Genomic DNA, 16,152 nt, shown 5'->3' on the forward strand with positions numbered 1-16,152 from the left:
CTAAGGAAAAATAGTCAAGCCAACGAAAAATGAGTTTTGAAACTATCTCTAACAGTGTTGGGGATAAACCCATTCTTCTCAATGTCTTCTAACTGTACCGGTTATTCCTGAAACACCGTGTATACTTTAGTTCCGTGCTAAGCTTATATAAGTACTCCGCAGGTACGTGGGGTAGGTATACGATGATGTGATAGTGCAAAAACATGACGGAGCAATTTAATTAAATTCTCAAACACCCAGACCCAGCAGGCACTGGGCTGTCTTCTCCTGATCCTGCAGCGATATATATTCCAAAATGATCTGTATTGGTTGGTTCTATCATATTACACATAGCTAGCAGGCGGCACTTGCATGCACAACCACCAGCTAAAGAATAATGTCAAATTTGTCATACCCGTGTGCTGTGCAGGACAGCAGGAGTGTGCAAAAAAGTCTTGGGCAACTCCTCTTGTTTCGGCGCATATTAGGCGGCGTGACGGCGTGCCCCCTTGCCCTTGGCACAACGCGCAACAGACAGACAGTGATTGGCTTGTTTAGTGAGTGGCATGTCTAGGAGCAGATGCTGTGGCGTTCCGAGTTCGTTCGATCGTGGTAGGCTGGTAGCGTAGCCGTTTGATTGGCCTTACCGTTCACTCAGCGTCAGCGACCACGAACTCGGCGGCGCCGATGCGTCCCATAATTGTGACCGTAATCATTCTATTCTAATTTTCAATCCAGCAGATCTGTTTGTTGCTAGGTGTAGTGTAGGTGCTGAATTGAACTCCACAGGAGGCGCGTCCAGTTTAGGTAGACCTTCCACGAGGAGGCGAGGCGAGCGCGTTTATGTGTGTGTCACAATCATGGCTCGTGTTCCCCCAACAAGAGAGAAAGACACCATGCGTGTTTAGTATATATATGCTGAAGCTCCCGGGCGAGCGAGGCAGTAGCAGTACAACACACCCACACACACAGAGAGAGAGAGAAAGACATTGAAGAAAAACAGAGAGGCACAGCTCAGCATCGCCTCCGGAAGACCGGAGCGGAGTCCCATTCCCATCCCATGGCGAGTTCCCGGAGGAGCTCCGGGCTCTCCTCCGGTGCCGCAGCGCTGGGCATTGCGCTGCTGGTCCTGGCCGCCAGCGCGGGCAACGCCGGCGCGTCGTACTACGGGGAGATGAGGCGGCAGTTCCTGGCGCAGCAGAACGCGGCGCGCGCGTCGCTGGGCCTGGCGCCGCTGGCGTGGGACGAGCGCGTGGCGGCGTACGCGCGGGCGTACGCGGAGTCGCGGCGCGGGGACTGCGCGCTGGCGCACTCGGCGGGGCCCTACGGCGAGAACCTCTTCTGGGGCAGCGGCACCGGCTGGGCGCCCGCGCAGGCCGTCGCCGCCTGGCTCTCCGAGCGCCCCCGCTACGACTACTGGACCAACAGCTGCTACGGCGGCTCCATGTGCGGCCACTACACCCAGATCATGTGGCGGAGCACCCGACGCGTCGGATGCGCCATGGTCGCTTGCTACGGCGGCAGGGGCACCTTCATCACCTGCAACTACGACCCGCCGGGCAACTACGTCGGCCTGCGCCCGTACTGACACCGTTCCTTTCGTCGTCTGGCCGCCGCCGCCGGCCAGTGTCTCTTGCTGTCCCAAATCGTTGCTGCTACGGTGCTACCACTATGATATCGAGATGACATGACAATGTGTACAAATGTTGCCTGGCTACCGTTATTATACTTGCTATTTACTACTATTTTTGATTTTTTTCCCCTGCCAAGTGTACAAAAAAATGCCTCTTTTTTTTGCCTGATGGGTGCATGCGAGATCCCTCCCATTCCTGGTTGGCGGTTGGTTGGTTGGTTGGTTGGCGCAGCAACTGCGGATTCGATGCGGTTGCCAGCGGCGGCGCCCAAACGACCAGCGGGTGAGCTGTTAAATGAGAAATGAGCGAGGCGCGGCGCGGCGTGCATGTGCGTGGAGACTGGAGATGATGACGACGATGGCTGGCAGTGGCAGGCAGCCTGCCGCCGGTCCTCTCTGGCCTCAAGAACCAACGTGTGCGCGTCATGGGCTGGAGCAGCTGGGGAATCCGATGCGATGCGATGCGATGCGGCGGCACACCGCACACGACACGCCAGCCAAGCCCCCACATGTTTAATACGGAGGCGGCGCCCCCTGGCCCGCGTGGCTGGCTGCAAAAGCCTCCAGCATTCATTCATCCACCAATCCATGGCCACGCCCGCGACCGATCAACGAGCACAGGCGAAACGAGGAGGTAGCCCTGTGGTCCTGGTCCATGGCGCGGGACAGTAGTAAACGACAGTCGCGCGGCGTACCGGCGGTGACGACTTGCTGGGTCGCTGCCGGAATATAGGCCTGTTTGGTTTGATGCTTAAGTTGCCACACTTTGCCTAACTTTTCTGCCTAAGGTTAGTTCTTCAATTCGAACGACTAACCTTAGGCAAAGTGTGGCACATTTAGGCACGAACCAAACAGCCCCTATATCTTCCGGTCGAGAGAGAGAAGAGGCAGAGTCCAGCAGTCTCCAGTGCCCACCATCTTAACCCACGCTGTCGCTGCGTATATAGATGGCCAAATGGGCCGGCACGGCCCGACGGCGGCACGGCCCGCCAGGCCCGGCTAGCGAAGCGTGCCGTGCCCAGATGGGCCGGCGTGCCGCTGCCGCGGCCCAGGCACGGCCCGTGAGCCTGTTAGTCGTGCCGGGCCGGCCCGGTGGCACTATGGCCCATCTGAGTATATTGTAGAATTTAGCAAAAAATGTGTAGTTGTGGGGGCTCGAACTCACAACATAGTGCATAAGAGACTTAAACGCATCCATCTAACCAGTGCAGCTGCAGTTTTATTGTGTTATATGTTGAATTCTTATACTAAATATATGTAAACTATTATTTTTAAAATAAAAAATATAACCGTGTCGTGCTCGTGCCAGCACTACGGGTCGAGATAGTGGCCCAGGCACGGCACTATAGCCGTGCCGTGCCAGGCACTGGCACTATACTAACCGGACCGGGTCGTGCCTGGACCGTGCTTTTTCGTGCCGTGCCTGGACCGGCCCATCGTGTTAGTGCCAAATGGCCATCTATAGCTGCGTAGCGTCTGAGACGGCCGGATCAAGTGAGTCAACTCGTGCCCCAAGGAATGGGGACCTCTAGATGGCAACACAGTAGAGTATAATTTTCAGTCCCGCTAATCCGCGAACGACTGCTGGTTTAAAAACCACCGATTGATTGTACATCCCTCGCGACTTTCTATTTTCAGTAAAAAATATTACCATAACTGATTGCGAGTTCCCGCCGGAGAAACTTGTCACACTTTTACAAGATTATGGACGAGTGTGATCTATGTAACATAAGAAAATTCGTGTCTCAACTTTAGCTACAAACCAAATATATATCTAACTAAATTAAACTTATCTAAATTTAGATATGGTAAACTGTAGCAAACGAGGCAACAAACCAAATAGGTATGCCTTTCCTAAGCGCCAATGACCTGTTCCTAAGCGCGCGAGATATTTTCGGCTTTTCGCTATCGTTTCTAGAGCTACGAAGGTACGGGCCATCAATCAATTTCCCAAACCAAGCCACCCTCGCGGCCCACGTCCCACGGCAAGTCTTTCCTTTTGTTTTATTTGCTTGATTCTACTTTTTTTTCCTTTTTACTATTTTTGTTTTCGGTGATATTATATTCTCATTTTCATTTTACTTATATGTTCAAATTTTATTTTTCTTATTTTTTCATTTAATTTTAGTTAACTATTTCCTTTATTTACTTTAGATTTCATTTTATTCTATCTTTTAATTTTTACTTGCCTTTTCTTTCTCATTCCTAAAGATTTTCTTATATTGATTTATTTTTAGTTTTATTTATTATTATTTTCATTACATTCTATGTATACACTGAGAAATGTATATAATAATATTATTGTTCACATTGTTTCTTATGCTTTATATGCTTCATTCGTTGTTAATATTTATACATATATGTATGTTGAGATGATAAAATGTGTGTCCTTCATGACCTTCGTCCAAAAACCAATATATTCTTGAGAAAATAATGTTCGAAGGACGAAGTGCATTAGCAAGTAACCTGTTTTTGTGTTGTCTTGTTCTCAATTTATAGCATTTGAAAGCAAGTCTCCAATAAAGATCATGAACAAGTAGGATCTATTTAACATAAGAAAAATCGTGTCCCAACTTTAGCTACAAACCAAACGCAGATCTAACTCAATTAAACTTATCTAACTTTAGATATGGTAAACTGAACCAAACAGGTATGCCTTTCCTAAGCGCCGATGACCTGTTCCTAAGCGCGCGAGATATATTCGCTATCGTTCCCGGAGCTACGAAGGTACGGGCCATCAATCAACTTCCCAAACTAAGCGACGCTCGCGGCCCATGCACGTGGCCACGTCCCACGGCAAGCCTTTCCTTTTGTTTTATTTGCTTGATTCTACTTTTTTTTTTCCTTTTTACTATTTTTTGTTTTCGGTGATATTATATTCTCATTTTCATTTTACTTATATGTTCAAATTTTATTTTTATTACTTTCTATTTAATTTTAGTTAGCTATTTCCTTTATTTATTTTAAATTCCATTTTATTCTATCTTTTAATTTTTATTTGCCTTTTCTTTCCCATTCCTAAAGATTTTCTTATATTGATTTATTTTTTAGTTTTATTTATTATTATTTTCATTACATTCTAAATTATTATTTTCATTTTTATCCTTTTTTATGTTCTATATTTTTATTTACAGTATTCTGCGAGATGAAAATGATATTCACTTAGTATATATTTATGACGCAACGATATTTTTAAAAAAATTTCACTATATCAATGAGTTCATTCTAAGATTTTCCATGCCGTATCCCACAAAAGTTTAAACATGATGCTTCATTATATATATAATGTACTATTCACAGAGTATCTATAAGATATCTTGTGATGCATTCTATGTTGTTTCGTTCGGTGTCTTTTACTTTGCTTTATTACCATTTGTTGTTATTTATTTTTTTTACCTTTTCTTCTTTATTTACTCTAGTTAATTATTTGAATTGTTTATACTGCGTGCGATCCTGATCAGGGTATACGAATACGATGCCCCCGGCCTTTTGAGGCTTCAGGCTCGTGACCACGGAAACATCTAGATTCATCGTTCATGCACGGTCACGAGTCCCTGATCTGCCTGCTAACTCCTAGTTAACCAGATGCTCAGCTAATAAAGAACGCAATTTGGTTTTTACTAGTTCACCTGCCGTGTTTCGTACCGAACACCTGCTGAAGTAAAAAGACACTCGCAATCAGAAACCTGCTCGTCTTTTGTGAACCCAGCACGACAAACTGCCACCCCACCGACTCACGGGCGGCATGGACAAGCGAACCACTGATCCCCGCACCATCGCCATTTTGCCATCGCGTACGCACGCGCGCCGGATTAAAACCCCACGGTTACCACCGCAGCTAGCGACCGAGCAGGAACCAGTGAACCAGCATGAAGCCACTGGTGGCGCGCCTGCTCCTCTGCTACTCCCTGCTCTGCCTGGCGCCCGCGGCAGCCCCGTTACGCCTGCAGCACGATCATGTCCGGGGCCACGGCCACGGCCATGCCCACCCGCCTCCGTACGCGCGTAACGCGACGGCGTACGGCGTCTCGGCGGCGCTGTGCCCGGGCTGCGGCGCGTGGGCGGACGCGCTGGAGTTCCTCTACTACCACAACCTGGTGCGGCTGGCGTCGCTGGAGCCGCCGCTGGCGTGGTCCCCGCGCCTGGCGTCGTACGCGGGCTGGTGGGCGGCGCAGCGCCGCGGGGACTGCGCGCTGCGCCACTCCTTCCCCGACGGCCAGTTCGCGCTCGGGGAGAACGTCTTCTGGGGCGGGCCCGGCGGCGCGTGGCGGCCCCGGGACGCCGTCGCGGACTGGGCCGCCGAGGGCGCCGACTACTCGTACGCCGACAACGCGTGCGCGCCAGGCCGGGAGTGCGCGCACTACACCCAGATCGTGTGGCGACGCACCACCGCCGTCGGCTGCGCCCGGGTGGCGTGCGACGGCGGCGGGGTGTTCATCACCTGCAACTACTACCCGCCCGGCAACGTCGTCGGCGAGAGGCCGTACTAACTAGCTAGCTTAGCAACTCAGTACCCTCGGCCTCGGGGATTTATTACGTGACGTGGCGAACGGCCTCGTGTAGCCGTGTCGTGTGTAAATAATATTCAGCGGTCGTTCCGGTGAACATGATGGTAATTCACTCGAGTTTTTCACTGTTGGCTTCCGTAAATCGTGTTTGGTTTGACCAGAGGCCTCAGAGCCACGATCACAATAAAATGTGGTTTTACACTTGATTCATGCAGCTTGTAATTTTTCTGATTTCACTGATACGTCAGTTATCGCTAGAAGACTGGGAACTACCTTTTGTGCAGTAGAAGCTAAGAGCAGCTCTAATAGTTATGTATAATAGTATAGTGACTCCCTCCGCATTTTGGCTTTCTTCTTCTTCGCATCCGCGCTCGCTACTCGTATATTCAGTAGCAATAACTAGTTTAAGATAGTTGACATAAGAGGAGACAAATTTGATTCTGAATTTCTGATAAGGTGGTGCCATGAACAAAACAAACGAGGACAAACCTATATGCTCGTCGCTCTCATGGCATACAGACATACAGTATGTATATCATGCATGTATATCTAGTAACTGACGACCTCCCAACAACCAATGAGCTACTGTAGGAACGTAGTATGAGAAAAGAAATGCAAGACCAAGGCGAAGAAAACACCAAGATTAGCTAGGAACGGCCGGTGGTATACTGCCGCCATGGACACGCGCTACTACTGATGGTTTGCATGGTAGGCGGCGATCATCAGAAGGGCCTCTGTCCCGCGACGTTGCCCTGCGGCTCGTAGAGGCACGCCATGAGCGTCTTCCCGGAGTCGCAGTCGACGACGGCGCAGCCGAACTCCTTGCTGCCCCGCCACACCATCTGCGTGTAGCGGCCGCACGCCTTGCCGGTGGAGCAGGAGTTGGAGCCGTAGTCGTAGTGCTGCTCCTCCTCGGCCCACGCGGCGACGGCGTCGCTGGGCAGCCAGGTGGCGCCCGCGGCGCCGAGGAACACGTTGATTCCCGGCGCGGGCGCGGCGGCCTCGCAGTCGCTCCTGTACTGCTGCGCCCACTGCGCGGCCCGCGCGGAGAGCTCCTCCGTGTACTTGAGCGGCTTCACGTTGTCCCGCGCGCGCAGGTGCGCGTGGGGCACGTCGAAGTCCTGCCCCGGGCACGTCTGCAGCAGCCGGCGGGGCGCGGCCGCCGCCGCCGCCGGGCCGGGGGAGTGGCACAGCAGGGATGCCACTGCGCACACCAGGAGGAGGCAGCGCGAGAGCCGGCTACGGCGGCGGCGGCTTGAGGTGCACTCCATGGTGAAGACTGAAGAGCAGTGTTCGTGCGTGTCCCGGGAGCAGGTCGGCAACAAGCTAGTGTAAGAAATGCTGCTAATGCCCAATGCTTACTGGTACTGGTACGTGGTTAAATAGTAGTGCATCACCAACAGTTAAGAAATTCATCTGCATCTAGTAAGTTATTAAGACGAGTGAGTTCCTCCCAGTGGCACATAGATCTAGTAAAAACTCGCCTAGTAGACGGTGTTGGACGGACGCAGCAGCAGCAGCAGAATCTGACGCCATGTGAGCCGTCGTGCGCGTCCTCGTTTGACTTGCGATTTCATAATTTCAGCTCTGGTCAGTGTACGAACTGTCGAACGCTCTTGAAATGGTCCTCTTGACACCATTGGTCGGCTTGATACCTTGGGCAAATCTGTGGAGAGTCAGGTCTACAGTACATGAGAATGGGATGGATTATTCTGGTCAGTTTGCAGCTGAAGTAAACGCTTGGGAAATGGGGTTTCGGGTGCGACCTGCCTGTTCAGACAGTCAGAGTGTAATGTAAGTGGTTTTTTTTTTGTGCAGGGGATTTGCGCGACGAAAAGCATTAACGTATCGGAACACATGCTTTCATGTGCCTGTGCCTGACTCGAGACCGCATCTTATTAAGATCGTAGGACTCGTGCGTGGAAGGTTCCTTTGCTGCAGTCGCTCGTCCTGAACGGCAAGTCGTTTTACCTTTGTATGCTACGTGTATATATGATCTTGTAAAATACTGTTTAAATCTTGTAAAATATGAAGTTCGAATTAGGAAGTGAGATACAGAAACTAAAATATGAGCACTCCTGAAATCTCCCCTAACTTAAATTTAAAAGAAAAAGGGGAAATCGAGCCTCCAATAGCTTTTCTAAATCTTTCCTAACCTTTTCATATCCCTAAACTTTTCTAATCTATAGCTACAAACAAAGAATGTTTTGGTTCCCCAAAAATTTCTCGTCGGCCCATCCAATCTTTCCCCCTCGCCGAGTTTTCTACCAGATGCGTTGCATCTCTACTGCCCCCATCTCCACCCTTTCTCCACCCCTACGCTTCTCCCCCGCCTCCTTTTCCACTTCGCTACTGCCCCTTCTACCACACGTCGTCGTTGACACAACTGTGAAGTCGCCCTCCACGACATCTCTAGTTCTTTATCGTCCCCTAAGTCTTCCCCCCATCGTGACTCACTTCTCTCGCTTGTACGACGTCGTTCCCTCCAAGGTGATTCAGTTCTAGAGGGTGTATCTTTCTTGTTTGTTCCTATTGTGATATACTATTTCTGCGATTTACCATGTTTCGGGTTGGACAATGTTGATTTGGAGATAGAAGTTGGGCATTTGCTCAAGACACTGATTTAGAGCACGATTTATCCACTCAATTTTGACCCCTTTGTGATTACCATCATCCTTGTAGAGGATCTGCGTATTTCTATTTGGCTAGATAAGTGTAAGTTGATATACGAAAATGTTGTTTTCTCCAGGTGTCCAAACCTGCTCTATTTCATCCTTCCTAGAACATGTAAGACCCACGATCAGTTCTGTATGTGTCGGCGTTTCGAGACCGGGGGGTCCCTAAGCCGACGAGTGAATGTCGCCGCGTGCCCCGGCCCAGATAGGTCGACGCGAGCGCGAGCGCGAAGGGGGGAGGCGAGGTGGCCGGAGACCGGCGTGAGAGAGGTGGGAATCCCGCGGCCTTCGTGTTCGTCCCGCGCCCAGGTCGGGTGCGCTTGCAGTAGGGGATTACAAGCGTCCACGCGGGAGAGGGAGCGAGCGGCCTCACGCGAGCGCCTGTCTCGTCCTCGTCCCCGCGCGGCCAACCCTCTCTAAGAGGGCCCTGGTCCTTCCTTTTATAGGCGTAAGGAGAGGATCCAGGTGTACAATGGGGGGGGGGGTATAGCAGAGTGCTACGTGTCTATCGGAGGAGAGCTAGCGCCCTAAGTACATGCCGTCGTGGCAGCCGGAGAGATTTTGGCACCCAGCTGGTGTGATGTCGTGGCCGTCGGAGGAGTGCTGGAGCCTGGCGGAGGGACAGCTATCGGGGCTGTCAAGTCCTTGCTGACGTCCTCCTGCTTCCGTAAGGGGGCTGAGAGCCGTCGTCGTCACAGAATATGCGGGGCGCCATCATTGCCCATCTGGTGGAGCGAGCCAGATGGGACGCCTGTCTTGTTCCCCGTGGCCCGAGTCAGCTCGGGGTAGGGTGATGATGGCGCCTCCTGTTGACGTGGCTGGTCTGCGCCCTAGGTTGGGCGATGTGGAAGCTCCTCCGAGGCCGAGGTCGAGTCAGTCTTCCGTGGTCGAGGTCGAGTCCGAGCCCCTGGTTCAGGCGAGGCGGAGACCATCGGCTGAGGCCAGGGCGGAGCCCGAGCCCTAGGTCGGGCGAAGCGGAGTTCGCCGTCTTCCGGGAGTTAGCCCGAGTCCGAGCCCTGGGTCGGGCGGAGCGGAGTTTCCTATGGTGCCTTCGGCCGAGCCTGACTGCCTGTCAGCCTCACTCTGTCAAGTGGCACCGCAGTCGGAGCGGCGCAGGCGGCACTGTCCTTCTGTCAGGCCGGTCAGTGGAGCGGCGAAGTGACGGCGGTCACTTCGGCTCTGCCGGCTGGGGGGCCCGCGTCAGGATAAAGGTGTTAGGCCACCTTTGCATTAAATGCTCCTGCGATTTGGTCGGTCGGTGCGGCGATTTGGTCAGGGTTGCTTCTTGGCGAAGACGGGGCCTCGGGCGAGCCGGAAATATATTCGCCGCTGGAGGGGGGCCTCGGGCGAGACGGAAATCCTCCGGGGCCGGCTGCCCTTGTCCGAGGCTAGGCTCGGGCGAGGCGTGATCGAGTCCCTCGAATGGACTGATCCCTGACTTAATCGCACCCATCAGGCCTTTGCAGCTTTATGCTGATGGGGGTTACCAGCTGAGAATTAGGAGCCTTGAGGGTACCCCTAATTATGGTCCCCGACAGTAGCCCCCGAGCCTCGAAGGGAGTGTTAGCACTCGCTTGGAGGCTTTCATCGCACTTTTTTGCAAGGGGACCAGCCTTTCTCGGTTGCGTTTTGTTCCGGTGGGTGCGCGCGAGCGCACCCGCCGGGTGTAGCCCCCGAGGCCTCGGAGGAGTGGTTTCACTCCTTCGAGGTCTTAATGCCTCGCGTAATGCTTCGGCTGGTCTGATCGTTCCCTCATGCGAGCTGGCCGTAGCCCGGGTGTACGGTCGGGTGCCAAGTTCTCGGGCTGGTATGTTGACGCTGTCAACGGTTCGGCCGGAGCCAGGTTTGCGAGAGCAGCCCCCGAGCCTCTGCACAGGGCGAGAGGGCGATTAGGGACAGACTCGACTTTTTTACATACGCCCCTGAGTCGCCTTTCGCAAGGAGGAGGGGGGGAAAGCGCCATGTTGCCCTCGATGGGCGCCGAACATGGTGTTTCCGGTGAGCTGCAGGCGGGTAATCCGAGTGGACGTCCGTGCCCCATTCGTTAGGGGTCGGCTAGGGGCCCAGAGGCACGCCCAAAAGTACCTGCGGGTGATCTGCCAGACCCGGTCCCCTGGCGACGGGGTCCGAGGGCTCGATGCCTCCCTCTGATGGGATTCCGTTACAAGATCGTTCCCGCTGGTCTCAGAAATGTCCTAGGGTACCTCGGGAGCGCAGCCTGAGCCTCGGTTATGTATCGAACGTACCCATGGTCATCCCTTGCTCTGTGTCTGAGGCGGCTGTGAACCCTTCGGGGGCCAGCCTTCGAACCCCTGATCAGTAGTGGGCGCGGAGCCCGAGTAGCCTGAGGCGGCCGTTAAACCCTTCCGGGGGGCCGGCCTTCGAACCTCTGACCAGTAGTGGGTGTAGGCCCCACGCGACCTGAGGCGGCTGTCGAACCCTTCCGAGGGGCCAGCCTTCGAACCTCTGATCAGTAGGGAGGCTTGGAACCTGGTTCCTTCATGGGGAAGGATCCTTTTCGAGGTATCCCCCTTTCCCGGTCCCTGCTGCAAGAGAGAGAAAGAGGGAAAAAGGAAAAGGATACGAAATCGAACGATGCGGCGTACCTTTTTTGACGCGGTCATTATGGCGAAGGCGAAGTGTCGCCCGCTTCTCCTGCCAGAGGCGCCGCCTGTCCCGCCGCGGAGTTAATGCGACGGGGCGAGTGGTTCGCGGGGCGGCCGTTGCGCGTGCGCGAGCCGTTCGAGGAACGGAACACGGGCGCGTTGTCTTCACGCCGTGAGAGAGGGTTCTCTCGCTGCCCCCGGATGGGACGTGAGCTTGGCTGACGACGGGGCCGCTGCTCCTGCCCGCCTGCCACCGCCATTACTGCCGGCCCATTTTTGGCCGCATTGACCGTCGCGCTAGGCTGGCGCTGCTGGGTCGTGCGCTGGGTCGCCTCGAGTCGCGGTATTGGTCCCGCAGTCGAGGAGGCGCGGTAGTGGCGCAAGTGGCGGTGCAGTTGCATGCACGAAGCATTCGGCGCGCCGGTTGCATGACGCGTGGGCCTGGGCCTCCATGCTGGGCGTGTTGAGAGTTGGAGAAGTGTGCCCACTTGGCGCGGTTGCATGCCGCCTGCATGGCTGCCCGCCCCTTTCGCCCGTTGGTCTGGGCAAAAGTGGAGAGTCGCTTGTAACCGCTGGGCGGTTGTACGCACCGCGCACGGCGGTTTGGCTTCTTCTGCTCTGAGCCGGCTTGCATGACGTGTAGGACCCAGCCCCCGCGCCGCGGGGGAGGACCTTGGAGCGTGTTGGAGAAGACTCAGCCCGCGACGGCTGGGGACGCGAGCAGGGAGAGTCGCCTTTAAAAGGACGGTGACCCCCTTGGAAGGCGACCATGTCTTCACGCTCCCTTATGCATCGTGTCTTTCCACCTTCCAAGCCCCCGGATGGGGATATCCGCCGTCTTTCCGCCTCGTTGTTGGAAGAATGCAACTCTGTGGGAGTTGGCGCCTTTCAGCCATCGTTCGGCTTCAAAGATTTTCATCATGCAGCCCGGTTGCACCCCTCCGCCGGCGGTCACCCAAGATGGTGACCTCCAGTTCGATGGCGGGGGAAAGCGAACCGGGCTGCGGCCTCTGCCCCTCCCTCAGCCTCAAGGATTTTCATCACCAGGGCTGGGGAGGGGAGTGTGCCGAGTTAGGGTCGGCCCCTGCGTGGGCGGTGGCCCGCTCCTTCCCTCAGTGATCGGGGGGAAGGGCGGTTGTCGTCCGTGGCGCCGGCAGTTGCAGCGTGCCTGGCTCTCGGACCCGAGTGGCTTCGGAGCCGCTCTCGGCGCCGGCTTCCGCCACGACAGCTGGAAGAGGTTCTTCCGCCGATGAGATAGCCAGGGCCGCCCACGGACCGACCTCCAACTCTACGGCCTTCTGCCCGTCCTTGCCTCACGAGTTTGGGCACGGGCGGGGGCCTCCTGGCAGCGGCATCCGCCCTGAGGTCATCGTTGCCGCTGTTCGGCCCCCCGGGGCAGAAGTCATCGTCGTCGCCGCTGCCGGAGCGGGCGACGGCGCCGTTCGTCGGTCTTCTGTTGTTCCGCAGGCCCCCCAATCGTCGAGTGGGGTTGTTCGTACCTGCGGATGTGGAACCGGAGTTCCGTTTGTAATGGCACCTTGAATGCCAGTGTTTTTGTTCATTGTGGTTGTCGAGGCCTGAACATGTATGTGATTTTGGCTCGGAGCCATGTTTTTTCCTCATTTTCGAGCACTAAGACTCACCTGTTGGTTGTATGAACCGCTTCACCAAGCGTGAGTCGCCCCGTGTAAAGGTGACGAGTGAGGTATCCGTATCCCGGAGGCGTAGGAGTCCATCGGCTTGGTCAGCCTTGTTGCCCGAGGCTTCTCTTGCTTAGTTAAAGGAACCCCTCGGCCGCTCTTCGATGAGCCGAGGCTGGGGGTAGCGGTGTCAGCGCAAACAGAGGCGGAGTCGGCTCGAAAAGAAAACCTGGTCGGCCGGAGCCTGGCCGGGTCGTCCGTTAGCGGGACCGACGCCGGAATTGACCTGCCGAGGCCTCGGGCCGGGCTGATGCCCTTGGAGGACAGCTAGCCGAGGCCTCGGGGTGACCGACCGAGCCACCTGCTCGGGTCGGATTCTCGAAGAAGACCCTGGCGGCGATGGCCCGGGCTTGGTGATGACGTTGTCCTTTAGAGCAGAGACCCTTGGACCGCGTCGGCTTCCGAGGCTAGGTCGGGCCTCGCCGAGGGTGTTGCCGACGCCGAGGTTGCTGCTGCTCCCTCTAGCCGCCAAGATCCGAGCCTGCAGGATCGGATTATCTTGTAGCGTGTGTTTTCTGCGGCCGCCGAGGCCTGAACACACCCTCGCCGTGTTGTAAAGTTGCGTCTCTTTTCCTCTTGTTTCGAGTATCTGGACTTTTTTGTCGGTAACAGAATTGTTTTGTGCGAGCGAGAGTTGCTTCTCACGGAAGGTGATGAGTGAGGTATCCGTATCCCGGAGGCGTAGGAGTCCCTCGGCTCGGTCAGCCTTGCCGCTTACGCGCACTCTAACCCGTCCATGGGGTTCTGTCACCGACGCAGTTGAGAAAGCTCGAAGAATCGCTCCGGCAGAAGAGCTTCCGAACGTGAAGACTTGTTCGGTCCGCGGAATCACTTATCCGAACGCGAGTTACTTATCGCAGAAGGTGATGAGTGAGGTATCCGTATCCCGGAGGCGTAGGAGTCCCTCGGCTCGGTCAGCCTTGGCTGCTTACGTGTACTCCGTCGTTTTTAGGATCCGCTTTCGAAGTAGTCAAAAAGCACGGAAGACATTCTGGCAGAAAGGATCTTTTTTCGAGGAAAAAATTCGGCGCAGAGGGGGTTCCCGCCTTTTAGCCCCCGAGGGAGGGTCGGGCTTTGCCGAGGCGAGGCCGACCCTTCCTTGATGACTAAACTTTGCGTGGGAGCGAGGTATATGAAAAACTTGAAAACATCTTAAGGGTAGAAGCGACGTAGCTGTTGGATGTTCCAAGCGTTGTTGTAGACCTCGCCTTGACTGTTGGCCAGCTTGTACGTTCCGGGCTTCAGAACTTTGGCGATGACGAACGGCCCCTCCCAGGGGGGCGTGAACTTGTGCCGCCCTCGGGCGTCTTGTCGCAGCCGAAGCACCAGGTCGCCCACCTGGAGGTCTCGGGACCGGACCCCTCGGGCGTGGTAGCGTCGCATGGACTGCTGGTACCGCGCCGAGTGGAGTAAGGCCCTGTCCCGAGCCTCTTCCAGATGGTCCAGCGAGTCTTCTCGACTAGCTTGGTTGCTTTGGTCGGTGTAGGCCCTCGTCCTCGGGGAACCGTATTCTAAGTCTATGGGCAAGACAGCCTCGGCCCCATAAACCAGAAAGAACGGCGTGAAGCCCGTGGCTCGGCTCGGCGTTGTCCTCAGGCTCCAGACCACCGAGGGGAGTTCCTTCATCCATCGCTTGCCGAACTTGTTGAGGTCGTTGTGGATCCGAGGCTTGAGTCCTTGCAGAATCATGCCGTTGGCATGCTCTACTTGCCCATTCGTCATGGGATGAGCCACGACGGCCCAGTCCACCCGGATGTGGTGATCCTCGCAGAAGTCCAGGAACTTTCTGCCGGTGAACTGGGTGCCGTTGTTGGTGATGATGGAGTTTGGGACCCTGAAGCGATGGATGATGTTGGTGAAGAACGCCACCGCCTGCTCGGACCTGATGCTGTTTAGGGGTCGGACCTCGATCCACTTGGAGAATTTGTCGATGGCGACCAACAGGTGCGTGTAGCCCCCGGGTGCCTTCTGCAAAGGGCCAACGAGGTCCAGACCCCATACAGCAAAAGGCCAGGTGATGGGTATCGTCTGCAAAGCCTGAGCGGGTAGGTGGGTCTGCCTTGCGTAGAACTGACACCCTTCGCAGGTGCGGACAATTCTAGTGGCGTCGGCCACCACCGTCGGCCAGTAGAAGCCTTGTCGGAAGGCATTCCCGACAAGGGCTCGAGGCGCTGCGTGATGGCCGCAAGCCCCGAGTGTATCTCTCGCAGGAGTTCCTGACCTTCGGCGATGGAGATGCATCGCTGGAGGATGCCGGAGGGGCTGCGGTGGTAGAGCTCCTTCTCATCTCCCAGCAAGACGAACGACTTGGCGCGTCGTGCCACCCGCCGGGCTTCGGCTCGGTCGCAGGGTAGCTCTCCTTGGTGGAGATATTGCACGTACGAGGTCTGCCAGTTTTGATCAGGCGTGACCCCGCTTTGCTCCCCCTCGACGTGCAGCGTCTCGCCCTTAGGGGCCGAGGGTACCTCGGGCTGAACCGAGGGCGCCTCGGGCCGAGCCGAGGGTGCCTCGGGCTGTGCCGAGGGTGCCGAGGGTGCCTCGGGCTGGGCCGAGGGTGCCTCAGGCTCGGGCTTGACGGAGGGTTGATGCAGATCCCGGGAGAAGACGTCCGGGGGAACCGTTGTTCGCCCCGAGGCTATTTTAGCCAGCTCATCCGCAGTCTCGTTGTAGCGCCGGGCGATGTGGTTGAGCTCGAGCCCGTAGAACTTGTCTTCCAGGCGCCGAACCTCATCGCAGTAGGCCTCCATCTTCAGGTCGCGGCAATGGGAGTTCTTCATGACTTGGTCGATGACGAGCTGCGAGTCACCACGAGCGCCGAGGCGTCGGACCCCTAGCTCGATGGCGATCCGCAATCCGCTGACCAGAGCCTCGTACTCAGCCACATTGTTGGATGCCGGGAAATGGAGACGTAGCACGTAGCGTAGGTGCTTCTCGAGGGGCGAGACGAAGAGTAGGCCCGCGCCGGCTCCTGTCTTCATCAGCGACCCGTCGAAGAACATGGTCCAGAGCTCCGGTTGGATCGGAGCTGTTGGGAGCTGGGTGTCGACCCAT

At 55.6% G+C, this 16,152-nt stretch overlaps 3 protein-coding genes across 3 annotated transcripts; 2 read left to right on the forward strand and 1 right to left on the reverse strand.

Moving 5' to 3' along the window:
• The first annotated feature begins 934 nt into the window (after positions 1-934).
• LOC100286221 (pathogenesis-related protein PR-1) lies at positions 935-1,723 on the forward strand. Its single transcript, NM_001159109.2, has one exon. It carries the CDS (start codon positions 1,040-1,042, stop codon positions 1,565-1,567), a length of 528 nt encoding a protein of 175 aa, NP_001152581.1. The 5' UTR covers positions 935-1,039; the 3' UTR covers positions 1,568-1,723.
• Positions 1,724-5,462: 3,739 nt separating this feature from the next.
• LOC100280661 (pathogenesis-related protein PR-1) lies at positions 5,463-6,245 on the forward strand. The gene has a single exon (NM_001153579.2). It carries the CDS (start codon positions 5,482-5,484, stop codon positions 6,100-6,102), a length of 621 nt encoding a protein of 206 aa, NP_001147051.1. The 5' UTR covers positions 5,463-5,481; the 3' UTR covers positions 6,103-6,245.
• Positions 6,246-6,539: 294 nt separating this feature from the next.
• Positions 6,540-7,540, reverse strand: LOC103627835 (pathogenesis-related protein PRB1-3). The gene has a single exon (XM_008648150.3). It carries the CDS (start codon positions 7,389-7,391, stop codon positions 6,843-6,845), a length of 549 nt encoding a protein of 182 aa, XP_008646372.1. The 5' UTR covers positions 7,392-7,540; the 3' UTR covers positions 6,540-6,842.
• Positions 7,541-16,152: the final 8,612 nt, after the last annotated feature.

This window comes from Zea mays, chromosome 5 (genome assembly GCF_902167145.1).
Source record: "Zea mays cultivar B73 chromosome 5, Zm-B73-REFERENCE-NAM-5.0, whole genome shotgun sequence".
NCBI classification, from domain to species: Eukaryota; Viridiplantae; Streptophyta; class Magnoliopsida; order Poales; family Poaceae; genus Zea; species Zea mays.

What these genes read in the sequence shown, in the direction of transcription:
- LOC103627835 (XM_008648150.3), bottom strand. Translation starts at nt 7,391, where the DNA reads ATGGAGTGCACCTCAAGCCGCCGCCGCCGTAGCCGGCTCTCGCGCTGC.
- LOC100280661 (NM_001153579.2), top strand. Translation starts at nt 5,482, where the DNA reads ATGAAGCCACTGGTGGCGCGCCTGCTCCTCTGCTACTCCCTGCTCTGC.
- LOC100286221 (NM_001159109.2), top strand. Translation starts at nt 1,040, where the DNA reads ATGGCGAGTTCCCGGAGGAGCTCCGGGCTCTCCTCCGGTGCCGCAGCG.